Source organism: Melopsittacus undulatus, chromosome 8 (assembly GCF_012275295.1).
Source record: "Melopsittacus undulatus isolate bMelUnd1 chromosome 8, bMelUnd1.mat.Z, whole genome shotgun sequence".
In the NCBI taxonomy this organism is placed as follows: domain Eukaryota; kingdom Metazoa; phylum Chordata; class Aves; order Psittaciformes; family Psittaculidae; genus Melopsittacus; species Melopsittacus undulatus.
The window spans coordinates 31128807-31155791 of record NC_047534.1 but is presented as its reverse complement, the minus strand read 5'-3'; the positions used below and the strand labels follow the sequence as shown (position 1 = coordinate 31155791).

Below are 26985 nucleotides of genomic sequence, written 5' to 3'. Positions count from 1 at the left end.
TAGCTAGCACCAGGACTATGTACCTTACCTTACGTGGATTCTTGCATCTCCCACCCATTAGGAAAACAAATCGGGATCTTCACATAAAACTAACAAAAATGGAGGACTTGAACAACTCAGGCTTGCAACATACCTCAGCTTACACAGCCTTCTTCATCCTCATGCTCACCCCCATCCCTTGGGTGCTGCTGACGTATGGTCAAATAAATATAACACATACCACCTGAAATCATTTTTCATATGTAGTCTAAGGGGAAAAAAAAATCCTGACTCAAGGAATAAACTTGAAGTTCCAAAAATCATGCTCATCTCAAATTTTCCACTCTCAGTTTCTTTTCATGACTGCACATACAGCAACATGTCAAATGCCTTGCAAATCAGTGCAGTCAGAAGCTCTGAGCAGTCTATGTGCATTTTACACTGTTCAAACATAAAGCTATCTTCAGTTTGGGAACATACCAGTTCTGACCTAATAGGTGTCACAAAGCCTTTCCATTACAATCTCTTCCATTTTATTATTCCCATTCTAATTTTACTCAAAGGATTTACCCTTCCATTTATGGCACATTAAAAATTTCAGATCTCTTTGCTCCCCTAAAGCAAATGGACATTTCCATTCACTGCAAACTGGACAGGACAGACACAGTATGCATTGTCATGATAATTTTACCCTCTAGCTCCATTCCATGAAAGGTTCACTTGTAGGTTAACCCCTGCCATTAAGAAGCAAAAGCTAACTGAAGGGCATCAGAAGAACGGCCCAAGGGAAGGTCACAATAGCGTTAGCCCTACATGAAGGGTCATGGGCAGACTTTCACAGAGCTTCACAGCATTTCAGAGTAGGACAGACCAGACCATTTCAAACAAGACCTTTCAGACTAATGGGTCTCTGCTTATCTTTACCAGACTGATAAAATTTATTACCTTTCCTGCCACCAAAGTAAACTAGATGTCCACGGTGTCTGCCTCCAGTCACTCATGATATGAAACACAGCTTGGTGACATAGGCTGTGACCCAAAAAGCCTAATAACTTCTTTGATGTTTGGAAATCAAGCTCATCACATGCAACTATTAAAGTTTAATCAACATATTATGATATCTTCACATCATATTCACACAATACCGACAGATGGTCAGAAATCACAGAATACGTATGACCAATATAATCATACTTCCTTTTTAAGGATAGGACACTTCAGCACTACTTCCTACCTGATGAATTAAGAAGATAAATCCTAAATTTGATTAAAACCAGAGTAAATTATAAGTGGTATAAAATAATGTTAAGCCACAGTATCTCCAGAATGGTTATACCTCACAACATTTCTATTGCAAATCAAGGCTGCAGATGTGTGGAAAAGATCTGAAGCAGGGCAACAAGCTTGCTTGAAAACTATACAGAAATTCAAACTTTTCTTAAAAAAGAGAGGGATGGACTGCCAAATTTTATGCACATTACATGAAGTTCAACAAGTAACATTGTTACCACAACAGGGCTTACATGTAAGACCTTTATTTTTACATTTAAACTTCTTGCTATTAGATATGTATTAATGTGAGAAGACAAGGAAGACGCCTAAAATAGGCAGCTTTTAGAAGACCTAAAAATATGTCTGCCCTTGATTACATTTGTCATTACACCATTATAATTACATATAATGTTGTAATTACAACATGCAAAGATTTATAAGGCAGATAAACTAGAGAGTAACTACTTGGACTGCCTTTTGATATGACACAATATTTTAATTAGATGAATCAGCACGGTACTTACAAACTGCTGAATGTCCACTACAAAAGAGGGGTTTTTTTCTGTGTATCTCTTTTGAGCATGAAATGAAAAGGAACAAACAACACAGCTAGCCTGCTACAAACGTTCTGTTCACATTTAATTATCAATGAATACACTGAGTATGTTTGACCTCTGATTTCACTACCAAATGTCAAAGTTAATAGATAGCTGTAAACACTTCAATACTGACTGCCTTGAGTTTCCAGATCTACTCTGTCACAAAAATCATGCTCTTGCAGTTCCAAAAGGTGACCTGGTCCAGAAAAGATGTTTTTGCCTTTTGAAAAAACCAAACTCTGTATTTACACATAAAATTTTTCACAATGTTTCAAAATGTTGGTATTGCACATGGAGCACTCAGTTCACCTCGGATGATTCTCGCTATTTCACAACCAGTAAAATGCCAGTGGAGTCAGAAAGCCACCCTCAGAAAGAGAGAAGAATTTGGCCGAGTGCGAAGAGAGTCAATGTTAGGTCAGTGACACCTAGTATAGTCACTCACTGCCCTCATCCATCTCTTCTTAGAAAATAAGAAAAGCAAACAAACACAGCTTTATATAGCACAGAAGAGCAATTTGTTCTAAAAGCTGCATTTAAACTCTCAAAAGGAAAGAAAGCCAAAGCATCCTGGGCTGGCATTCAGCTCCCAGCCTCTTTTAACCAGCAGAGAGCTGGTTAAAGTTCCTGAATTGCTATAGATTTTACAGCAAATGTCAAGTAACAACTCCAAGGCCACCTCTTCCTAAACCTAAACTCAATAGCCATTTTTCCTCTCTCATGATAGGCCTTTACCTACTCTGTTAAAACTAGTACAGAATACTTTGATTCCAAATAAACATACTCACCTCCTGCTGACCTCCAGCATAGTTTGTATCACTTTAAACATTACAAAACAGCCTATCTCAGACTCCATCTACCATAAATACATGACACATCAAATAAAGTCACAAAACTGACCAGAGGAATTCAAATACGAAAAGTCTCAGATACCATTATCATCTGCTATCTGCTTCAGAGACAGCATACGAACCCACACACATTACCCCGTACATTTTACACAACACAGTAAGTTCATTATTCATACTTTCAAGTCTGTTTTCACTCACTAGAAGGTACCCTATTCAGCACCAAAACAATAACATTAAAAAGCAGAACTTATCATGTAATGGAGAGATTTGATTAGACAAATGCAGCTCATCTTTTCAATAACCATCTTTCCATTTGAACAAAACACTTTAAGCTGTTAATACACTGATGCCAAGAGTAATACTCACAGTTGCTTATCACTCCTCCAAGTGGGTCACCCTTGAAATCAAACTCAATATCCATGTATTTTCCCTGTGGAAGCAACATAATTTAAGACTGCAAGTTCTGATTAAGAAAAACTTCTCAAGGCATTTTTAAAGTAGTTAGCTGGTCATTTTTACAGCTTAAAAGAGAAATCTGGCACCTCCTGCACACTGTCAAATTCTTAAGAACAGAAAATGATTCAAAGCTTCTAAGAAAATTGCATTATCACAGCCAGAGGTTTTCATGAGAACAGATGTAATCAGGTTTGTAATGCAACCCCATAATTTGCTCAGTTTCTAAGGTTCTATGAAGAAAACGTTATATAAACTTTCTCTAGAACACCAACACCACCAATGTGGCCGTGTAGGTATTAGCATGCTTATTAACAGGAAATGCAGGAAGAAATTATCTTCCACAGAGACTTATTTTCTCATGTAAAATGTTTTCAGAGTGTGAATCAAGGCCACTGAAGGATAGCCGCGCAGTTTGGCATGAAGGACTGCCTGACAACAACTACTGTTCGTTAATCGTGGTGTGTCTGTCCCTAAGCGTGCGCCTGCCTTGTAAAAGTGATGGATTTTTCCCACTCTGAACTCTTTCCCTCGTAACTCAGGAGACCAGAGGCAACAATTAGCAGACTGTCACCAGAAAAGCGATTTCACTTCTAGCTGTACTGGCACAGTGCATTTTCCTGGACTCCTGTCTGACTTTTCCACATCACAGAAGATTGGTCATCTTTGCATCACGTTAATGTATATGACACGAGTTTAATGTAGTAACAGCTACATTTAACAGTGACAAAACGGAAAGACCCATGCTGTGTAGGAAAGGCAAAAGCAGTGCAGATTACATTGGCACGGAAGTTTAGAAAGATAAAAACTGCTGGTAGTAATTCAACCAAATTCCACAAACCATGCACAGAAATGATCTCACCACCCTCTGGTGTTTACTTAACACAGGACAAAACCAACCTATTGAAAAGAGAAGCCTTGTATTTATACTTGCTTATTCACTGCATTTAGGAAGAGCTTTCTTTTTTTTTTCTTTCTCTTTTAATTTTAATTACAGAACATAAAACCGAGCACTTTACACTGACTCCCTCAATGATACTTTCTAATTTACTGGGTATTCTGTCAAGATTGGCTTAACTCTACTTAAACTCTATTCTTCTCCTTGCTGGCAGCTGAGGCAGGCTACACAGGACAGTATTTGTACTTTCTTGTTTGAAGTTAATTCTGAGCTGATTCAAATTTCTGAGATAAGAATTAAATCAGATAATTGTATTTTAATTTCCCAAGGACTGGGCCAGCTGGATGTTTCCAAAAATATTTTTAGCTTTGTGTTTATAAGCAAGGACTTGAAAGGCAGAATAGTAGCGGGTTGCACTTTGTCCTGGAAAGACTTCTGTTTGCAAACAGCACCTCTTCTCCCCTTCGCTGTCTCCTCCTCTTTTCCATAGTATACTACCTCTCATAGCTGCGTTTTTTTCTACCCTTTCTATCCCCAAAAATTTTCTGTAGTGCCTCAGATTTTGTCCCTGACCTTGCAATGAAGACCCTTTGCTCTGTTCACAAGAAGGGGCAATGACAGCTGCAGAAAGAGCATTCAACCTTTGAGAATCAGAAAGGAAGGAAGGAGACATCTCCCATGTGGAAAAAAGATACTTTCCAGTGTCACAATATACCAGCTTTTATCCATTTGTTTTTACTGACAACGCAGCATGTATAACGCAGCATGTATAACGCAGTGTATCAATTTGTCTTCTGTTGTATACTTTAAGCAGCTCACAGTATTACTCTTCTGCACACAAGTGAGCAAATTACAAAGTTGCATTGAGTCTTTTGATTTTAGCAGAAGAAACTATGATGAGTACTCACACATCTGAATCTCCCAACTCTAGTTTGCACTTTTGGCCAATTGTCAGCTCCTATAATTCCACATTCAGTTTCAGCTAAAAAAAGCCTGAATTCAACCAGTTCATTATAAAGAATATAAGGAAAAAGGTAACATTACAAATGTTTATATTAAAACTAAAGTTGTAAGCACAGTTTGAAACATCAGAGAGAAAATGAGAACCTGAGGTAGCGATTTTAACAAAAAATGTATCAGTATTGATGCAAAAGAAGATCACACAAAGATCAATTTGCTAAGCAAACCAGTTGCTAGGGACATGGTCACCGACATTAATGCCACCAGTGCCAGAAAACCGAAGACCCCAGCTGTGCTGTAATTATGTTTTCATCTGGTCACAGACTGTCACATCCTAATTTATTTCGTTCTTTTTTCTTTCTTTTTTTAGCCTCAACATTGATTCTCAGCAGAATTTTGTGCCCACATCAGACACCAACAGGATTTCTGACAAGGAGGTGAAACACGTTTTAAAAGACTGCTAATAATGCACTACTAAAGCACTGTGGAAGGAGAACGTGTTTGAATGTACCAAATGAAATATTGATTGCTGCTGAAGGTGTTTGCCTTCTCCAAACACCACAGCCCGCAGACAACTGTGAGAAACTTCTCTCTCCGAGTTCTTCATTCCCTCCTTACAGGTGCCTTGATGTCTGATACGAGGTAAAAGAGAAAGAGCCAACAACATAACATGCTCCCCCTAAAAGGAATTCAAGTTCAGCCCTGAAGAAAATACTTACAAATCTAGAGGAGTTGTCATTCCTCACAGTTTTGGCATTTCCAAAAGCTGAAGAAAGAGTAAAACAAATAACAATAAAAGCTATCAGTACAAAATATTTTAATGCAAAAGATATCTATGACTGTTTATAGATTAAAAGAATCAGACTTCTGGGTATCAGTCACCATCAGTCACCGGGGACACATGGAGTGTGACAGACATGATCACAGATGAGAAAACACCTAGGGGAGTCCAAGGAAGTTTTGTCCCAGTACTTCCTTTCTTTAAAAAAGTGAAAGGAAAAACATACAAGTGGAAATAGTTCCAAGACAAAGCTGCACCTCAGTTGACCACATATCCTTGGGGTTTGGATCAAATTTTAAACGTTATTACCTGAATAGCTTTAAATATAAGAAATTATACTTCTTTCTCTTCAATTTAGAGGAAGAAATGAATCTTAGTTTCCAACTGAAGATGGCAAAAGATGAGGCCAGAACTGAGGAAATTACAGAATGATACTTCAAAATTGTTTGCATGGGACAGTTCAATCAATGGTTTGAAACAGATTTATGCTATTTCAACACATTTATCCTAGCTTAAACTGAACATTAATCAGCTGAAATAATCTGATTTATAATGAAAGTTTAACACAATCTCTTCAGCTTCACCTAAACTAAGTTTCTGAATAGTTCTGTTTTGATTACTTTAGCACAAGTTTTCCAACAATGAAAGTCTCAGAGGAAGGGCTTCCCAGACTCCCCTGCATTCAGGTAGGGGCAACCATCACCTTTGAACATAGGCAGGACAAGAACTCAGACTGGAGAGCACTTCAAGCTCTAAACATCGCACATTCTCAAAGCATGTGGAGTCAAACAGGAGTGTCCCCTACATTATTAAGTTTAGTGCTCCTATTCCAACAAGAGACTTTATTTATCCCAGTATTTATTTATATAGCACATATATTTTCAAAGATCAAGTCAAGTCAATGTTTTTGGACAGAAATAAATACACGCTTTTAGGGTTCAACTTGCATGAGTAGACTTATTCTTGATCAAAGAACTAAAGCCAAAAGGAAAGGTTTTTGCTCCTGAAGGCCCAGGGTAAGTGAAATAATTGTTTTTAAAATCTTCATGCCCTGCAATAAATCATATTTTCAACAACCAAATCTCTGAGCTACATTTTCTTAAACACAGTGTTGAACAGTAGAGTCATTTATAACTACACAGAATCAAGCACAAACATTCCATTATAAAGCATGAGACACATTCCTCAGTTTTCCCTTAAGTTCATTGTTTCCAGAAGTTAATTTACAGTAGCAACTGTAGTTAAAAAATAAAAATCCCAAAAGATAAATTATGCATATGTAACATTTCTGTCATTTTCATGCATGGCAGCTCAACTGAAACAGATCTACATAACCAAAGAAAAATAAATCTAACCACAAATGCTTTATTTCTGTCTAAAGCATATATAAGCAGCCAGGCTTGCTCAGAAGCCTCGTGGAATAGTCCAGTGTCCTACCTTCCAACAAGTTAAACAGTCAGCTACCAGAGCAGTAAGTAGAACAAATAATACCTTAAAATGATAAGGCAGTCTTCTGTCAGCTTTGTCTATTCCTCTTGCATGAAAACAAATACTCACAAACCAACAAGGAATATAATACATTTGGCAGTCCCTAGGGAACTATCTAGCTTTGGAAAAAAACCCTCCATACATCTCAAATCTGTCTTCCCAAACAGTGATAAAAGCAACACCGCTTTTCTCTGTGAATTCGAAACAATGGAAGATTGCAACCCCCCCATTCAGCTTTAAGTGGAACGTATCTCATCATCAAAGAAAGGCTCATTCAGCATTTTTATTATTCTTACATTTTAACATTTCAACCCTCCAAGTCTTTGCTTACAATGTTTGTTTTGTCAGTGACTCCATGTCAACAGTCAATGACCACATATTACCCATCCAGTTCACTGCTCTCAGCCTACTTTTGCATTCCCTTCCCTTATTTTTATTTCCCTCCCCCAGTTCTCACTTGTGGAGTGCTTGTTCCCTATAAACTTCAAATCATGGTCAGATAGCTAGGCAATAAATACAATACTGACACTCAACAGCCTTACAAACACTGCATATCATTGGGCCATAATGCAGAATTACTGGACAGTGGTCATGAGAATTTGTGTCAGCACAGTCAGCTTAGAGAGCTGCGCAAGGACTGAGCCAGGAATCAAGACCTAAATAAGTCAATGCTAACCAAGGCACTTCTGAAAGCAATTATTAGACAATGGGACAAAACTGCAACCTTTGAGGGAGATATATCCTATCTCAAGGAAAAATTAAAATCCCGTTTCTGGCAGCCAATGTCTTTTAATTAAAATGATTAACTAAGTAAAAAAGTCTTTCTTGGGAGAGCAGGAAAGGAAGACAGGCCAACAAAGTCACCAGACCCAAGGAACAATAAGTCTCAGGGAACAACAGGCATGCTTATGGATTGGCTTATTTTTTTCTAAGGTCCATTTTTTCACCCTTTTCTTTTTTTCCTAAAGAAAAATAATGCTTTACAGAGCTTGTTTATTTACTAAAGACTATAATAATAATATAATTTGGGAGGAAATGAATCAGAGGGACTGAAGTCTTTTGATACAGCCAAGCATCATCAAGGCAGGGTTAAGAAAGGGTATGCCCTTGGAGAGCTGCAGGAGGAGTCTGGGAAATATGACCTAACTTCCTAAGCTCTCCCATCATAAGGGAATCAGTTTTCTTCTCAAGAAAACCTTCCCATAACTGAACAAAATCTTGTAGCTGTGTTCACATAAGGCATTTCCTATGGTTTTGGACACCAAATAACAACAAAACAAGAACCAACAGAGTTTTCCAAAGCAGCTCAGCAGGAATGCTGATACACACAGAGACAATACACTCATACATACTCCATAAGAGTCTTACCTTCAAGAACTGGATTTGACTGCAAAAGTTGTTCTTTTACTTGATTAACCTCTGCTCCTTTTCCACACACAGCAGCTACATATGACATCACAAGTTTGCTCGCCTCTGTGGGGAAGAGAGCAAAATAAAATAGTTGTAAGAATTGGTGAATAGGCCATAAAATGATTTGCAGCCTTGATCGTCATCACATTTTCACCATGCCAGACAGAACTGTAAGCACATTTCATGTCTGTTTTCTTCCACATTATTGTATCATCTGGAATGAGAAAGGAACACATCCTGCTATGAAGCACATGACATTACACCAGTGGATAAGGCACATTACCTACTGCTTTTTTACTTAGCTTCTGTAGGAGGCAGTTAGTAAGGAAAGAACATTATCACTAGCTGACATGTTGGAAATCTGGGAGTCATAGAAAGGTTTGGGTTGGAAGAGACCTTAAAGATTATCCAGTTCCAACCCCCTGCCATGGACACAGACACCTTTCACTAGACCAGGTTGCTCCAAGCCCCAGCCAGCCTGGCCTTGAACACTGCCAGGGATGGGGCAGCCACAGCTTCTCTGGGCACCCAGTGCCAGCGCCTCAGCACCCTCACAGGGAAGGATTTTTTCCTAGTACCTAATCTAAATCTACCCTCTTTCAGTTTAAAGTTATTCCCTTTGTCCCTTGTCCTGTCCCTACACACCACTGTGAAAAGTCCCTCTTCAGATTTCTTGTAGCCCCTTTAGGCACTGGAAGCTGCTCTAAGGACTCCACAGAGCCTTCTCTTCCCCAGACTGAACAACTCCAACTCTTTTAGTCTGTCTTCACGGGAGAGGTGTTTTAATCTAGCCTGAAGAAAATAGGCCTGAACAGTTTCTAGTCAGGAAGTTTAGAGTTTATATCCGTAGATAAACAATAACACGAGTGTAAACATACAACACTACACAATGTAATTGCAACTCTAAAAGTGCACTACAAGTAACCGAGTAACATGACATAACATTATGCAGTCTGTTTCAAAGTAGAGAAAGTGAAGCATTCATTTAAACTAATTTGAACGCTTTTACACAGTCTGGAGCAATTTTTGGACTCTCAAAGCTGGGTTCCTATGGGTATCAATCACCCATACACAGCCAGGACCAAATATTAAATTTAATAACCCAACCCTTACGTTTTTGCTCATCATGACAGAAAGCAGATGAGAATAGATTCTGTTTATAAACAGTCTGTAATGTTTAGAATGATGCAAGAGAGTGAAATTTGAGGCAATATCAGATCATATACAATGTAATTACCAACAGCTGGAATCCCAACCAACTCAAGGCAGTGGTCACAAAAACCACCCATTACTTGTTCTTAAGAGATCTGTTACAAATTCAAGGGGTTTATTTCAGGAAAGAACTGACAAACAAGAAGTTATGCCTTGGATTTTGATTCTTTTTAATTAAATTTGTTTGCCAGTGTTACATTACTTTCCCACGTTGTAGAGGAAACTGAGCAAGCCTACAACACAGGGAGCAAGCAGGGAAAAAGAACTACAGAGGTGCCCATAAGGCCTCGCATCTCCAATAACTGTGCCTCAAATCCAGCTCTCATTTTTAAGAATCCATTTCCTTCAGAAATGGCTTTGGAAGCACCAAATTATTTGAAATATTTCCTAAAAGAGACAACACCTTTAAGGAGAGCTACTCAGCCACTGAGAGAAGCACACACTGAAGCAGCAAATAAGCTATTACAAAATAACATGGATTAGGACAACACACAGTGACTTCAAGATAGACTTTAAACATCACTAAGAGAAAATAATGGCTATGTCCTTCCTTAGGAGCTGTATTTGGTGTAGTAAAGACACCAGGAAGGGAATCATCACCTTAACATAGAAAAACATTTAAAGACACCACTCATTCAGGTAATGTGCCATGTTTTCTTGCACAACATTACTATTAATTAGCATATAAACATGTCTCAAGAACAAAATTGGAAATAAAAAATAAACCCCCCCCAATTCTTCCAGCCCAAATATACCAAACATTCTGGCTTCCAAAATCTAAACCAGAGTTAAATAGGATCTGTACTAAGAAGTTTGTTTCGTCAGCTCCAGGAACTTCTTTCCTGCCCCTTTAACTCCCTTTTTTATTTCAATGAAAACTGACTTTTCAGTTAATAGCCCTATTTCAGCAACAGTAGTTACATCAACTGTCAGAGACAGAATAGCACACATACTGAGCTGATGATTGACTTGAATTTCAAACCAGGTATTATTCTGTACTTACCCTTCTAAAGAAGGAATAATTCATATTATGTCCCATATGGCCATGAAAATTACAAAAGAGTCACAATTTCCATACAAATCTAAATCTACCAGAATGTTTTCTACAAGTAGAGAAGTTCAGAAAATCACAGCAATACCAGTACTGAACTCCTTTCGAAAGCCTGAACTCCTAAACAGAATCTCTAGCAATCATATTATAGGAACTTGATTATTTTATTATAGACTTTTACTGAACACACATGTGTTTTCATGTTATTGAACTGAACAGAAAAGGATTATATCACAAGACTATATTTCAAGCCTTCTCAAATGGATGTTACTACTCAAAGCTTATGCTTTACATTTTCACAGAAGGCTTGAAAAGCAACTTCTTGCTATGCACTTTAAGTCTTTCTCGGTATAAGCACAAAAAGCTTCACATTTCTCAGATTCAAAGAAAAAATCTCTTAAATTACATGGAACAGATGTACATGCTCACACCTGCTGTCTCTTTTGCAAGTCACCTCAGCTTTAAACTGTTATTTCAGAAAATAACTGGCTTCTTTCTTTTTTAAGGCCTACCTAAAATGTTCTGCAGTTATGCAATCCTTACTTGATTTCTGCCATTCCATTTTAAAAATTATCAGTCATTTTCAAGGCAATTCCAACTTTGCTTGAGAAACAGTGTTCTGGTGCCTAAACCAATCTCAGAATTGCAGCTGAGCACAGCATGCTGAAGACTGATGAAATTTCCAAAGTAATCAGCTACTATTATTTATTTTCCTTGGATAAATAGCATAATCCAGTTTAAATGCCTGTATTTATTAAAAGATATGCAAAAGTATCAAAGGATTGTCTTCCCATCCAGAAGGCCACGAGCATTCAGTTTTCTCCGTGTTTCCCAGAGGGAGAGCCTGAAAGTTTTCTGGCCTTGCAATAGTCTTATCACAAACCAGCATTACTTTTGTGTGACTCTGAATGTGGTTGAGGACACTGTACTAACATGCAATAGGATGGCATCATGGTGACTATGTGAAAAACACTACTTTATCGAAGTTCACATCTACACCAAGTCTGACAGCATTAATCTCCTGCAATTACTAGACAAAAAAAGATGTAGGTATCTCAACTCTTGAAGACTTTAGCATCACTTTGCAAGACTCTGAACAACTCTCAATGTTCCTTAAAAAGATCAAAACTGCTTATTACCTGTTTTCCCAGCTCCACTCTCTCCTGTAATAAGGATGCACTGGTCTTTGTCCTGGTCCCTTAAAGATCTATATGCTTCATCTGACAGAGCAAAGCTGCAAAGAAAGAGTCAATTGAGAATTAGATAAATCCCAGCAATAACTACAATCTGTCCTTCACATCCAAAGGGGGGAGAGGTAGAGGAGCTAAACAAAACTAAAATCGACACAAAAAACCAAGTGTCAATGTTCTCTAAGTGGTGGAACATTCACTTTCCAGAATATAAAGATCCACAGAAGCAAAATGGATACCTTTTCTTAATGGCTTATTTAGACTTTCTCCAGGAACAAGGAAGCATAATCTAAAGTTTATTCTAAAGATAGCAAACTCAAAATGAATTAATAAAATTTCAGGGACATTTTGAACAAAATGCTGCATTCTTCATTAAACAAAAACATCGATGCATTAAAAGGATGTGTTCTGGCTAAAGACATTTATAAAGAAGGAAACAGGAGAATCTGAGGACTAAAAACATCGTAAGATGTAATTTCTACTTTAGAAAGTATGAAGAAATCTCAGAACCTTATAAAATATTGAGCATTTTAAGCATTCAAGTGTTGCTGGACTTTTGCATAAATGTGCAGAAGTGTTTCCCAGTAACTGTATTCTTAACTCAGTGAGGGTGATAGCATGTAGTGAAATTAAAGAATATAGTAGGAATCAACAGCTTTTCAGTACCAAAAATATCTTTTTGTGGAGCTCTGAACATCATGACCCTGAAACTACTGAGCTACAGTTTGAATCCAGATGTGCTTTGTTGCTATGCAGCACCATATATTTTGCAGAAATGCAGATGTGTTACTTATATTTAGTTTTCTTTAGTAGCAATTTTGAGACAGAGAATGGGTAATACTGATTTTGTTTCAATGGCATTCCATATTCAGTTCATGGAATAAAGAAGTCTGGAAACTGAGCATTAGAACACCGTGGAAAAACTTGAACAAGTAGTATATGAAAGAGGACATAAAATCGAAAGGAAAAAGACACACTTGCATTATACAATTTAAAGAAAAAATTTGGTAGCCAAACACAGCATATTTTGCATGAAATAAACATCCATTCCACGGACCAAGAGCTCTGTTAGATTACTGCACCTGGCAAAATATTTAGTGTTTGTATGTACTTAAAAGTGGATATTGTTTATTCCTTGGAATAAACAAATCATGTATGAAAACCAGAAATAAACTCAGGTCAACATGTAATGCATAATCATTGCAGGTTCAATGCAACATTTTAGAAACTTGATCTTCATTCTATGACAGTTTGGGAGCTTTGCATTCAGCTGTAGTGGTAAGACAAGGGGTAATGGGTTCAAACGTAAATAGGGGAAGTTTAGATCGGATATAAGGAAGAAGTTCTTTACCGTGAGGGTGGTGAGGCACTGGAATGGGTTGCCCAAGGAAGCTGTGAATGCTCCATCTCTGGCAGTGTTCAATACCAGGTTGGACAGAGCCTTGCGTGATATTGTCTAGTGGGATGTGTCCCTGCCCATGGCAGGGGGGTTGGAACTGGATGATCTTAAGGTCCTTTCCAACCCTAACTATTCTGTGATTCTATGATAACTTCAAATAGATCAAGTATTTGTTTTTAATAATCTAACCATATAGTGCTTTCACAGGCAACCTCAGCCCCTTTAAAGATAAGCAGGCTCTCTGTCATGAAACTAGCTGGGGGTACCATAGATAAGACAATGCAAGCAGTGAGAGCCCTATAGAGCCTTTTCTAGTATACTATGGTTAGTTCATACTATTGTTACCACTGTTCCTTAGATCAGGCAGTTCTTCCTGGTTTTGCTCCCCGAAAAAGTTTATGGAGGGCATGTCATATTTTCCACAGTTTATCATCATGTGCATATGCAACACTGTTTACACTCCCTCATCCCTCATCAGTATTAGATTCATCACATATTTGCTTATTTGGGTTTTTTATTCTTATGATTGCACCATGTTATCAGCTCAGCAATCCTGCAAGAGACTAGCAAACCAAGCAAGTAGCACTCTGAAAAGGCTGGAAAACAGGTAAATGAAATACTTTATGGCTTCTTTACTGCTAACCTCACCTTTTCCTCCCTCTCTAGCTCTTGCCAATGATGCTTCTGTCGTTCACTCTTCCCTCTTTGTGTCCCTCTTCTGTCCCCTTCTCTCTTGCAGACTGTCTAGTGACATGATCCATGCATAGATCCATCTATCTCGTGGCTTTTCTCACTCACATTGTCTAAGGCATTAAAATACTATTCTTCTGTCTGCACAGATGGTTGGGCCATCCATTCAACAATCAGGATCATTAACCCCTTTTGATACATATACCATTGAACCTGAATTAAGACTCAAACTTAATAAGCATTGGAACTCAGTAGCTCAACCGGAGGTGAAAATGTGTTTACAAGAAAGTAACAGACTGTAATGTTTTTAGCATTACAACAAAGTCAATTTGTGATGCAGCCAATGTGCTGGAGAACTAGCAAAAAAATGATGTTCTGCTGCTGCTGAGAGACCATGACACAATTTCTGGCATCCACCTTACTGTCCAGAATCCAAACTACAGTAGCAGTAACAATTCACCAGACTCTCTTACAGGATATATATGGGAAATTAGTTAATATTTGTTGAACACTGCTGCAGGTAGATTTGTAAATTCAAGAGCACAATGTGTGGCACTCAGAAAAGCTTGTTCCAGCACACATTATGTTTCTTTTTGCAAGCAAAAAGAAAAGGGAGTAGGATGAAGAGGAAAGAAATTAATCTGCACAGAGCATTCATGGGCCACATGAGACAACTTTAATACTAATGCCATGGTTTCTATGGGTTGACTGAGGGAACTGTCTTTCACCAGGAAGGTGAGATGCTTTTTAAACTTACAGACTGGATTGCTCATTCTGTGTCTGGTGTCCTTCAAACAATCTCAGCCATCAACTAGTATCTCACTGTTGAAATAACTTTCTTGGCAGCAGTCTCACACTGGAAAACAAGCATCAAGCACAGAGAAAGTATTCTCTCTGTTGATACAATGAGTTATGAGTTAATCAGCTTAGTAACCATCCATCTTTTCTAATACACTGAATTTTAGTTTCCCAACAGCCCCTGACAAAATACATTTTACTGCTTGAGGTATTTATTAACTCTGCTTGCACTGCACAAAATCATGTTTTTTCTCCTTCCACAGAGAAACTGAGAGTATAATACAGTGACAGGATGGAGGAGAGAGTGGGATTTTATCCAGTTCTGGTTTTATCCAATCTAGTCAAGCGGTTCTTGGCATACATTAGCTTTTCCTCCTATCTAAAAAAAAAAAAAAGCCTAATTATTTCACAAGTGTATCAACTATTATCTGTTACAGACAAAAGAACGTAATTTCAAAGGAAGTTTTGTGTATGCACTTATCAGAAGTTCCCTAATAGAAGTGTTCTGACATTTCAACCACTGCTCCAACAATCCCATTGGAGGAGACATAACCAAGCTTGGTTTTAAATAACTAAGATTTCTTTGTTTTTCTGGCATTACATAAACAGCATTAGACAAACTCATGTCAAAGTCTGAACCAAGATCTTTATCTCAAAGTAAAAGACATATCTCCTCATTTGTCCTGTTGATTTTCATGGCACACCATTAGACCCCACAGTCCTTCCTAGCTACTATCACCTTCTATCTTTGCAATTAGAAAAAACGAAACAAACAAAAGAAACACCCAAACTTTGAGCCTTCTGGTTCAAAGTGTATTTGATCCAGAAATATATTTTCATGCTATTCCCTATTTGTTACAAACTTATGAAGTAATTTCATTTAAGGTCATTTCAGTTTAACACATTTTAATGATCCACAGACCACAAGGAATCCTTCTATTCTTTCCCTTTTAGAAACATTTGTAAAGTAAACATTTGCAACTATAGGTTTAAACCACATACCACTCTTTGAGCCACCTCACTATTACAGAACCTAAGTAAAAGTTGAGAATAGTTTCTAGTTTAAAAAGCAGTTATAAACCACGTGTTTTTAATTATCTGGTGAGTGTGTCAGCAGTGTCGTTTACCATACCTTATAATAAGCTCTCTTTGATTTTTAGGTTTCCATGAATGAAGATGACATTCTCCTACCACAACACACAGAAATATTTACTGGAGTTCTCTTTTAGCTAGGGCTTAAGTATAGAAGCAGTCTGAAATTGAAGCACCACCCACACCTAGCTCAGGAAGAAGGCTCTGCTTTTTTATAGCACTGCTTTTTCAGCCACACAGCTCCAGATGGTCAGATCTGTCACAAAGTCCTAAACCAAAAAAAGTCCAACAAAGTGAAACACCAAACAGGCCTCTGTCAATTTTCAGCAGCACAACAGCATCTCTGTGCTCTAACAAAACACCAGGCTCAGGAAGAGACAGGTGCAGGGTTCCTACCTGTTCACCCCAAAACAAACATCAACTGCTAGCTCTTCAGATGAACGCTCAAGATTGCACCTAGAATTACATAAAGGGCCAAAACATTGCTCTTATTGTCATAAATCCAACTCACAGAAGCAGTTCTTCTACCATCTTTTCTTTTCAACTAGAATCACACGGATCAGAATTTGCCAGCTATTGATACTTCTTTCCACTATCATTTTCACTCTTTCTCTCACTTCCCTCAGCAGTCTCAATTAACAGTAATTAGTTAACACTCTTTTAAACTCTCTCCGACTGCTTTCTCTTATGAACTGAGTCAATTCCCTCATCCTATTTTCATTGGCTGGTGCTTTGATTGCAAAAGCCTCAATCCCCATTTAAAAACACTTATTGCTTAGTCTTGGCTTGCCACTGCCAACTTGTTTGACACTTTCAAAAGCAATTAAGAAAAGCTCTCTTCTTGACAGTTCCAGTTCCTCAGGAAGCAGAGCCCTGGTACTACTTCATTTCTGCTCAACTGTCTAAAAACAATGGCAGGATACTAGAAGTCAGTGGTTATCAAGGACTATATACCATGCTAGACTAAAAAGAATAGCAGTAAAATGTAAACTATACATACATTTTAATGTAAATTTTACATAAAACGTAATTCGTATTAATTCTTTAAAGTTTAATTAAAAGCATCGTGTGAGTTCTCTTCCTGCATGCAGAGAAGTGCCCAGTAACAGACTAACAAATTACTTCCTCCTCTCACAACATGCAGTGGGAAAAACATCAGGATCAGAGCTTGTCTGGTTACAAAAACTCCTAATAACCTGAGCTAGGAACAATGGAAGCACATTTTATAAAGTGCTTTGAGGCTTTACATTGTAAATCATCACTATTTGCTATATGTGTTCCTCCACGCCCATTGAAGCTCAGTGGAAAATTCACCATTCAGGAAAAACAACCGTAAGAGTTTATAGTATTAGCTCACAGTGCAGAATCATTTAATCTAATTGCCCTGAGGACAAAAAGTGTACTCCCATTTTCCATAATTACAAACTGTCTCATGTTCAGCACTTTGACACACTTGAAAAGAAAAGGTTGATTAGCCTGCCATTGGAGTGAATAAAGTAACAGCTAAATTGACGGAGCATCAGCTAGGATAGACCTTCACAGGCAAGCAGCTGCTCTTTGAAAAATGCCAATCAGGAAGAAAATAAAACAAGTTTAAACACCAGGATGTGCTAAGACAGATGGAAAGCCTTTTCTTCTATTCATACTCTCCTATTTTATTCTCCTGGTGAGCAGAGAAATCTTGTTTTATCAACAATACTATGTGGCTAATATACACAGCAGAAAGGTACATCCTGCGTACGCTTCCCAGCTTTGTTATTCACGTTAGCAACTGTGACATTAGTAGATACAGAATAAAGCCCAAAGCTGTGCTAATCAGAGCATTTGATTTGTAAGAGGCAGACACAATTTATGGAAGGCAAAGGAGAGAGGGGAAGGGAGGGTGAAGAGGACAGACAAAGCCACTCTTGATTTTCGCAAGTAAACCACTTTGAAACACAGGCTAATATAGAACCATAGAATAGTTAGGATTAGAAAGGGCCTTGAGATCATCTAGTTCCAAATATGAAGTCAGAGAGATTTATTTTCTGTTCCAGTAGCCTCAGAATACCCTCCAATTCTTATATACATGGGAGGTTTAGCAGGAGAATTGATTCTGGCCAATATTCTGAGGTCTGGACAAGAAGAATATGTTCTTTCTGAAAATCTTGTCTTTCTCAGGACGAAGCAGATTTCAGACATTGCCAATGGGCTTTGCCTCAAAAATGTCCCTACAGAGAGGTCCAGACAATGTCTGTTCCCCAAATACCATGTCTGCAAAACCTCACAGCTCACCATAGCCTGCTCTGTCCCTGACCCTTTTCCCTGTATCAGGATACCACACCTTTCCCCTCCAAACCAGGAGGAATCAGTTTTGATCACCTCCTTTTTACTGACAAACCAAAAAGATGTAGTTTTTTGAAAGCCAGCAGTGGTCTTTCCCCAGCACTATACACAAAAGCCAAAACCGCAGCCTACGATTTTCTGCCTATTTCAACAACATGTAATGCATTTCTTTAGAGCTGCACATTAGTATGATGGAAAACAAGAAGGGCCTTTTGCCAGGAGCCTATGACCCAACTGTGGCATTATTTTCCTTCAACCGGTGCAAAAAACGATCTATGAAGCTTCCTGATGCAGACAAAAACATAATTTCTCCCTCTACATTTTAGTAAATACTATCAACCCCAGTGAGCGTGTCCACATCACATTCAACAGCCCAGTCCTGTAAGATGGCAGTGAAATACATCCAGCAGACTGTCAGGAAAGTGACCTGGGCAGCAGTCCAAGATTGGGTCCTCCAAAGTAATCTACTGTGGTGGCAGAGCAAGGAGACAGTGCTTTGGTTCTGCACATAACCAAGCCAACAGGTCTGCCTCCTGTCCTGGTAACACGTTAACCATGGAAAGCTGACTAGGGCATACCAAATTGAACTGACATGGCCTTGTGCCAGCTGTACACACCATAAACAGCTGCAAACAAACAACAGGTATACCTTGTGACTTCATTTGCCTGAAGGAGGGAATTTAAATACTTGACTCTTGCTCAGAACAGGTTCCTATTGTCAGCTGAAGTGAACATACGCATAAACCAATGTGGCAGAGGGGAGGTAGCAAGTATCTCCATGTCATGAGCTTTCCAAAAGAGCAGTTGGCTTGGATCCACCCATTCCTTGAAGTTACACCAGCCAGCTGGATGCCATGTAACCATCACCTCCTCACCCATACAAATAAATAAATAAAGCCCATAAGTAACTCCCATTTCAAGGCACAGCATTAACCAGATGAGTTTGGAACCAAAACAACGTCTCACCCCACATATCAGGCTGTGTTACCCAAGGAATTAACCAGATCCTATGCAATCACACAGGAGGACACAGCTGGGCCTCTTACAGACCTACAGCAAATAAGTCTGTAATGTGCACTGCAATAATTGTAAGTTGCTTGGGAGAGAAAAGGCGTTTCTGTTTATGAAAACAATAATTTTGCTGGCCTATTATATCCTCGAAGAGAAGTACAGGAAGTGTTTTCTACTGCTTTATTGAAAACCATATTTAATTAGATATGGTTTATTTCCTAAGATAATATGCACTTGCGCGCTTGGTTTAATGACTGCCTAAACCAGCCAACTCCTTACATTCAGTGGTTTTATTGCAAAAGTATATGCTGAACCTTTTTGGTAGCCATTTCTGCATTTAGAACTCCAGACTTTTCCATAAACTGCCAGCCTGACAGCCTCCTGCCAGGGAAGCAGTTTGATGGCACAGCAGAAATATCAGTGGTGAGTGGTTTGGTCTTCTCTATGGGCTTCCTCAAGCTTTGCAGTTCCTGAGGTTGAGCTTGTGAAAAATTAGGATTTATTCCACTAAAAAGCACATTCCCCAGTTCAAATGGAGCAGCAATGGGTCAGGCAGCTGAACGGGAAACGAAGGCAAGAAAGGTGCAAACTGATTTGCCGTGCTTGACTTCTACCAGAGTTTAACTAGAGGGCACAAAATGCTTTAAACTCCATCTGCGTACTAGCGGATTTGAATTGCACCTCTGAGCTCTTGCATATATATGGAAATGAAGGGTTGGCTGGACAGGGAGTTAAAAGGGGAACAAGGGAAAACAGTCATTGCCCTTCTGTGCTGAAATAACCAGACTCTCAATACTGTACAGTGAATTGAATTTGTTTCTGTACCCAATACAGAATATGTCTGAAAAACAGGGGAGTTTATTGGTCAAACACATGTGCTCAGTTCATGTCAGCTTTGGCCAAAGTTTACATAAAAGAAATCTTTTTCTGTAGAACAAGACATGCTTTGAGTATGCTCCTGCACTGTGTGAATAGTATGCTAAAACTCCCCAATAAAAGTGTAATTCAGCTGGACTTGAATGATGAAGCATAATACATATTCCATCAAAATAAACCACTCAGAAGCAATCACTCCTCATTTTTAAAACACTGACTGTGGCTAAACACAGGTCCTTATAATTATCCATAGCTATTTCAGAAAAAACAAAACAGGCCCAAAGTAGAGGTTAAGTGAAATATGTAGAAGACTCTATAACCCTGTTAAAGGAACAATGACCATTACAGCTTGGCTCTTCCTGCACAAATGGGAATATACCTTTAGTTGCTTTTTTCCTTTTCTTTTTAAATTTATTTTTTAAATAGGAAGTATCTTTGAGCCTTATAGTTTGAGATTGTTCAAACCAGTGGCAGAGCAGATGCTCCATGCAAAAATGCCAGCTTTTGATCAATTTGCAATTGATCTTGCAAACAAAACCATAATAGATCTGCACCGGTTGTGAGGTTTTCCTGAGGCAGAGGAGTGGAGAGTGCTGCTTTTAGGATTTTATGAGAAAAAATGTTTAGCAAACAGGCAATGTGCCATGCTGCTTAGCAAAAAGAAACGCCTGCTTTTATTCACAGCCCCAAGAAGCATCACCCTCAAGTCAGAAGGTAGAAATGAGTTATTTCTGCCCGATGCAGTGGGAGCAGAAATATAGCAAGTCAAGTTTTGGCTTCCACAATGAGCATGCATTGCTACTAAGTGCTCATGCAGGGACTTCTCTCTCTGCAAATAACTTTATTGCAGAAGTATAAATACTCTCAGATGAGCTTGCTCTACTCTGCTAACTGGGGAACGAAAAATTTATTCCTTTATTCTAAAGTAATTAAACATGTTGTAGTACTCAGGGGAAGAAAACCAGTGAAGTGTCCAGTTTAACATACCCACTTTACAGAAAGGGACGTGCTTTCAAAGGTCTCATCTCATGGGACAACAGCATACTGTAGCACGACTAAACTCCAGAATGCTGCACATACCTAAGAGCTACAGCGCATCACATAAAAAGATACATTTTGGAGTGACTTCAAAGTTCTGCTTGCTGAGATGGGTAAAGAAATGGCAGCTATGCATTAGTATCATAGACTGTGATGGCAGGCAACATTTCGCCATCAGAAAAACTGCCAAGCGCTCCACCAAAATCACATTGCAGTTTTGAAGAAACAGGAGTATTACCACATCCTTCCAGCTTTTGTAAGCTGAATTAAGTTGCTAATCATCAGATTTGAAACCTAGGCTCTGTAACTCAAAAGCTAGCATGCAGCTGCCCACAAGTTTAGCAGAAACAGTGACAATAAAAGTAATGCAGTTATCTGGAAAACATCTGATAGGCAATGTCAACACTATGAAATTACATAAATATGTTGCTACTTCACTCAGAGGAGTTAAGTAACTCTTAAGTCCTCTTCTTAACAAAACTACTTGGTTTGTTAAGTTGGACAAGGCTGCTTCTTTTTTGCCTCCCAGCTCCCTTTCCCAAATAAAACACCTCTCATGAACCCCTGTACAAAGTAGGCACTAAAGCTTATCTGAGCTTCTGAGAGCTTCTTAGCTCAGGTACAACATCAAGCAAAAGTGTCTATTCAGTCTCTAAAAAGGCATTTGCTTAAGTTTGTGCATGAGATTTGTGTGTGTGTATATATATATATATATATATATATATATATATATGTTCAAATTTATCCATGAATAGTCAAAGCAAGAAATGAAAAGCCTTCTTCAGACTGCTCAAACACTGTCAGTTTAGCCCCCATGGACTATTTCCAGGGATGATATATTTCATCTGTGTCCTTGGTTGGTCTGCTGGTACTCAAGGAGGATGACAACTGCACACATCTTTTTTTGTCTACTCACTAAGAATCATCTTGGAGTAACTATGATCAGTCACGGTTGGAACTTTACAAGGTTTAGCAACTAAAAATAATTTCTGTAGTGTATAAAAAGGAAGGTATATACAAGAAAAATGCAAATTTGGACTAATTTACTGAAATTACCACAATTAAACTGTCTTTGTACTCTAGACCTTTGTTTGTAAAGCCCAGTCCCAGCTCTCTTATCTATTCAAAACATAAGTAAAAGATTATTCAGTGTGCTAGACAGTAAATATTAAGACTGTGTATTTCCTGATTCATAACATGAAAAAGTTTATCTTTAATAACCCAAACTACATTAACTATGATGTACCCAGAGTTGAAGAAATCAGAGCCTTTTGCATGAAGTTGCCAATAAGAAGAGATTGAATGGAAAATGTTCTACGGCTAAAGTTGGTATAAGAGCTGGAATTTGACTGAAGTTTCTTTAAGCCTTGTTTATGCTGCATCTAAAATCATGACAAAGGCTCCTAGCGTAGCAGATGGGCATTTCCTGGTGTGTTATAAACTGCTAAGGGGAAGAAAAAAAAAGGAAGAAAAGACAACCATTAAACACCATGAGACACTTGCAATGAAAGGACAACAGATGTTCTTAATTGCAATTTGAAATCCCAGATCTTAAGGGAATACCACGCTGCCCATTCAGGAAAGGCATAATGAAAATATAAAATCAGACTGCTCTCATTTCTGACAGGGCTTCTACCTGCTCTCATTTTTCCAGTCTGCATTTAAGAAGTAAAACACAGCAGTGCCTCCTTTATAAGTACTTCTCATTCTTTCCAGCATGCAAAAAAGTCCCAAAATTCTAATGAAAAGAAAAATGAAGCTGTTGGATCCTTTTTAAAAAAATCAGGTTACATTTAAAGCTGCATAAAGCACTCAAAAACGCTTTTATTTCCACGTCCTACCATAACATCAGTCAATTTTCTAATCAGAACACCATTTCATTAGGCAACACAGAAAAAGGCTAGTCTTAGTTCTAGCCTAGACATACAAATGTAGAGCTGGAAGGAGAACTATTTGAAACATTGAGAAGAGACAAAGAACACTTATGTTCTTTGTCTGCCCAATATGGAGAACTGCACTATAAAACTGAAGAATTACTGCAGGTCCTTTCTTTTAAGTGCTCACTTAATTCAGTCATCCCAAGTGGATTCCCAAGCCTTTTGTGTATTAGAGGGATTCTACTTCAGGTGAAAATGCCAGTTAATTTTTAAAGAATCTCAGCATTTTATGTCCTAAAAATACCAATGGCATAATGTGAACACAGGCCAGAACACTCCAGTTCCAGGAAAATGAGAGAAATGGGATCTGGCAAAGAAGTCACCATTAGTTTAGACTACTGGCACATTCACACACATCTCCAGCTATCCAACATACATTAAGGCTTTCTATTCTTTCTTTTTTCTTCTAATTATCTTTGCTCTACCAATCTAGCCAAATCCCCAACTTTTTTAAGCTTACAAATAAACACAGACTGCACCAAAGACACTCACATGCAAAAAAAAAAAATGAGAGATCACCATAGACAACTAAAAACATTTGACTCTTGATCCCTAACATGACTGAAGTCAAATGTGAAAGTATGCTGTGTATACAGAGGTATGAGTAAATATTTGAAATCAGTTCTGAAAACAAAGTTATTTTGTGGAGGCTCTAAGCCAGCAGTTAATTCATGAAGGATGCCCCAACATTATTTCCCTTCATACACCATGACGACAATTGTGAAGTTACAGAAGTATCTGGAATAGATCTGGAGTTAAATGGTTCCCTTACAAACTTGCCTTGTTTTAAAGGTACCCGAGATTCTTGCATTTTTGCAAGCTTCTTCAAGAAGCCCACTGGACACGTGAGTGCTGGTCAGGACCACACGAAGCTCTCCAAATGAGAAACTGATGGAGGAGCCACTGGAGCCAGGTGGGTCCTGCCCAGAAGAGGGGGGTCTCTGGCAGCAGGGCTGCTAGTACTGCCAACGGTATGGCTGTGAGACCGACACTGTTTGTGAGCCAGGGGAACTGGTGTTTTTGAGTAACCTTGTCACGGCAGCGTATGCTGCTGTGGCTTCTGAGGGACCAAAAGATGCTGGAGTGTGAGAGCAGAGGCAGAGTCCTTTCTGCCTCCTGGGATAATTGGGAGGACAGCCTTGGCAGCGTTAAGGCCAGGCTGGATGGAGCCTGGGCAATATAGTCCTGTGTGAGGCATCCCTGCCCATGGCAGGAGTGTTGGAACTAGATGATCCTTTCCGTCCCTAACTATTCTATGATTCTATGACAGTTTCATCTTGATGCTTTTTCTGTTCCATGTAGTCTATATACACTCCTTAGCTTAGGGAGTGTTTAAATACCTCAACAACATAAAAATCCACCTAGACTCCACACCACCAGACTTCTTGATGTCTGGGCAAGCCTGGGTGCAGGCAGCTCTGGCAGTTCCACCCTACCTGTGCTAAAGCTCTGCAGCTACACACATATGTTTTCACATTGGAAATCCTGTGTCCTGGACACTTACAGCAGAATGGCAGCACCAGTGCCATACAAAAAGAATGTGAAGGGCCTTTTCATTTCTTAATTTAGGCAGCACTACTTAGAGGACCAGTGGAAAGGCTCATTCCAGTGAACTTTGGAATCCCATTTAAATGTCACTCCAGACCATTTAAAAGCTAAAATAAAGCACAACATTCATCTAGACACTGCTTTTCCAGATTGCTTATATTTCTTGGATGTTGGTTGCATTTTCGGAGCCTCTTTACAACTGCACATCATGCTATAAATCAGTTTATTAAATCTGTATTATTATCCATTATTACAAAATTTCATGCAATCTAATACCAGCAGCAAACAAGCAACTACTGCTCTTGTCAACAAGACTACACTCACCTCTGAAGCACTGGGGTGAGAGAGATGGCTGCTCCATGTGCTACCCAAACCAACTAAAACAGCCCTGCTCAGATTTCAGGAAAATGCTAAATTCATTGTTGTATGTGAGAGAAACCTTGCTTTACACCCTCAGCCTTCCAGTTCACCCATCACTTCCAAAAGGTTCTTCAGAGAACCAAATGGCCATTCCGATATGGCCACCTCACAACTGCTTTCCTCACAACTCTGTTTTCTCAGGACTTCTAAAATCTCCTACCAAGTATAAAGCTTAGGAATGTGTGTATCCCATGGGTGGTGTGCCAGCAGCCTGCAATAGAAAAGGCTTTTCTCAGGCATGAAGTCTTTCTGACTCTTGAAGGAAGTGTGATGCTTCCTCCCCTTTTCATCTATACACTTGAGGGATTTACATGTATGGATACACCATATCCAGTCCTGCACCTCTATAGAGGTTAAGCAAGTAATAAGTTTGACCCCATCCAAAATAAGACTCCAATATTCTCTGTGGGTGTGTTTTTTATGCCTTCTTTTTTCAACTCGTTCCTAGCATGGGTTTAACAATTAGGTCCTGGCAGTCCTCCCTAATTGCTATTTATGATTTCTGTCAGCTGTGGATGTTCCCTCCCTGCCCAGCGATTCATTATGCCAACTAACCATTGAAGTGATCATTTTCCCTTGGCTATAACTCTCTGAAAGAGGCACCCTGCTAAGCCACATGAGCAAGTTCAAAGACTGAGCCTCTGAAGGAGTCAGGAACTATTAGAAATAATAATTGCTAATAATTGCTGTGAGGTAAACAAAGCCATGGTGGGGATTTAAAAATTAAAATAAAAATTAAATAATAATAACAACAACAATAAATAAATAATACAAATTAACCCCTCCAAAAAAGCCCAAAACAAAATAAAAACACATGAAGATAAGAAAAGAACAAGCTGAAAAGGAAATGTTAAAAAAAAATTACTAGAACAAAAAAGGACACTAAACTATGGCACAGGCTCTCACCCCACCATCCTCTTCTTCAACAATGATAGCTACTGTGTATGTTAAAACTCTTCTACCTATAGGGAAAAGTTTAGTTTTACATACAGGCAAAACCTATCCTTCACAGCTGGGGCTTTATCATGCCCTTCAGACAAAAATATTTGCTTTAAATCAAGGAAGAAAAAGAGCTACTGTAACCTCAGTGTTTCCAAAGACATACAATCCTGGAATACCAGCAAAAAAGCCAGAAGCAAAAAGGTAACTTCTGTACTCACTGCTTACACTGGCTCAAAACTAATCAAGGAAACAGCATATTATATCTGATGTCAGAGTAATTGCAGATACCTGCAGGGTGACAATTTGTCCCCATAATTATGAGTATGATGATCACTGAAATGGGAGACATTAATAAGGTCTTAATTCTTGCATTGTAATAGACATCAGGTTGATATCTTTGTGCTTGTATCCTATGTAAAGGCAGGCTGGTTTTCATCAGTGACCTGCAAAAGTTTCAATTGTCTGAATTTGAAAGCTTTTAATCCAAAAATAGTAGCAAGTGAGCACAATATACAGCAACATTATGTAAGTGGAATTAAATACATGTTTGATAAGAGCTATTTGCCTGTCTTCAGCTATTTGCCTGATGTCCCAGTTATTCATTCTAAACTCTTATTTGCTTATAGCTTGCTGTTAGCAGGACAGTTGCTACTTTCTATTTTGTCCCTCCACTTACAATAACCTGTGATTGAGCAGGCAAAGCCTTTTCAGAACATAAAGGGGAGCAGAAAAACATCCTACCTGCCAGAGACAGAAAGCTGACAG

At 38.7% G+C, this 26985-nt stretch overlaps 1 protein-coding gene across 3 annotated transcripts in view; it reads right to left on the bottom strand.

Annotated features, from left to right (window-relative positions):
* MYO1B (myosin IB) overlaps nt 1-26985 on the bottom strand; it is a 116611-nt gene that overhangs the window by 51020 nt on the left and 38606 nt on the right. For all 3 annotated transcript variants that reach the window (XM_005145572.2, XM_031045838.1, XM_005145573.2), the window contains exons 4-7: nt 12094-12188; nt 8650-8754; nt 5732-5778; nt 3068-3131 (exon numbers count right to left, since the gene is read on the bottom strand). In XM_005145572.2, coding sequence (XP_005145629.1) covers nt 3068-3131; nt 5732-5778; nt 8650-8754; nt 12094-12188 — 311 coding nt within the window. The remainder of the gene's footprint in view (nt 1-3067; nt 3132-5731; nt 5779-8649; nt 8755-12093; nt 12189-26985) is intronic.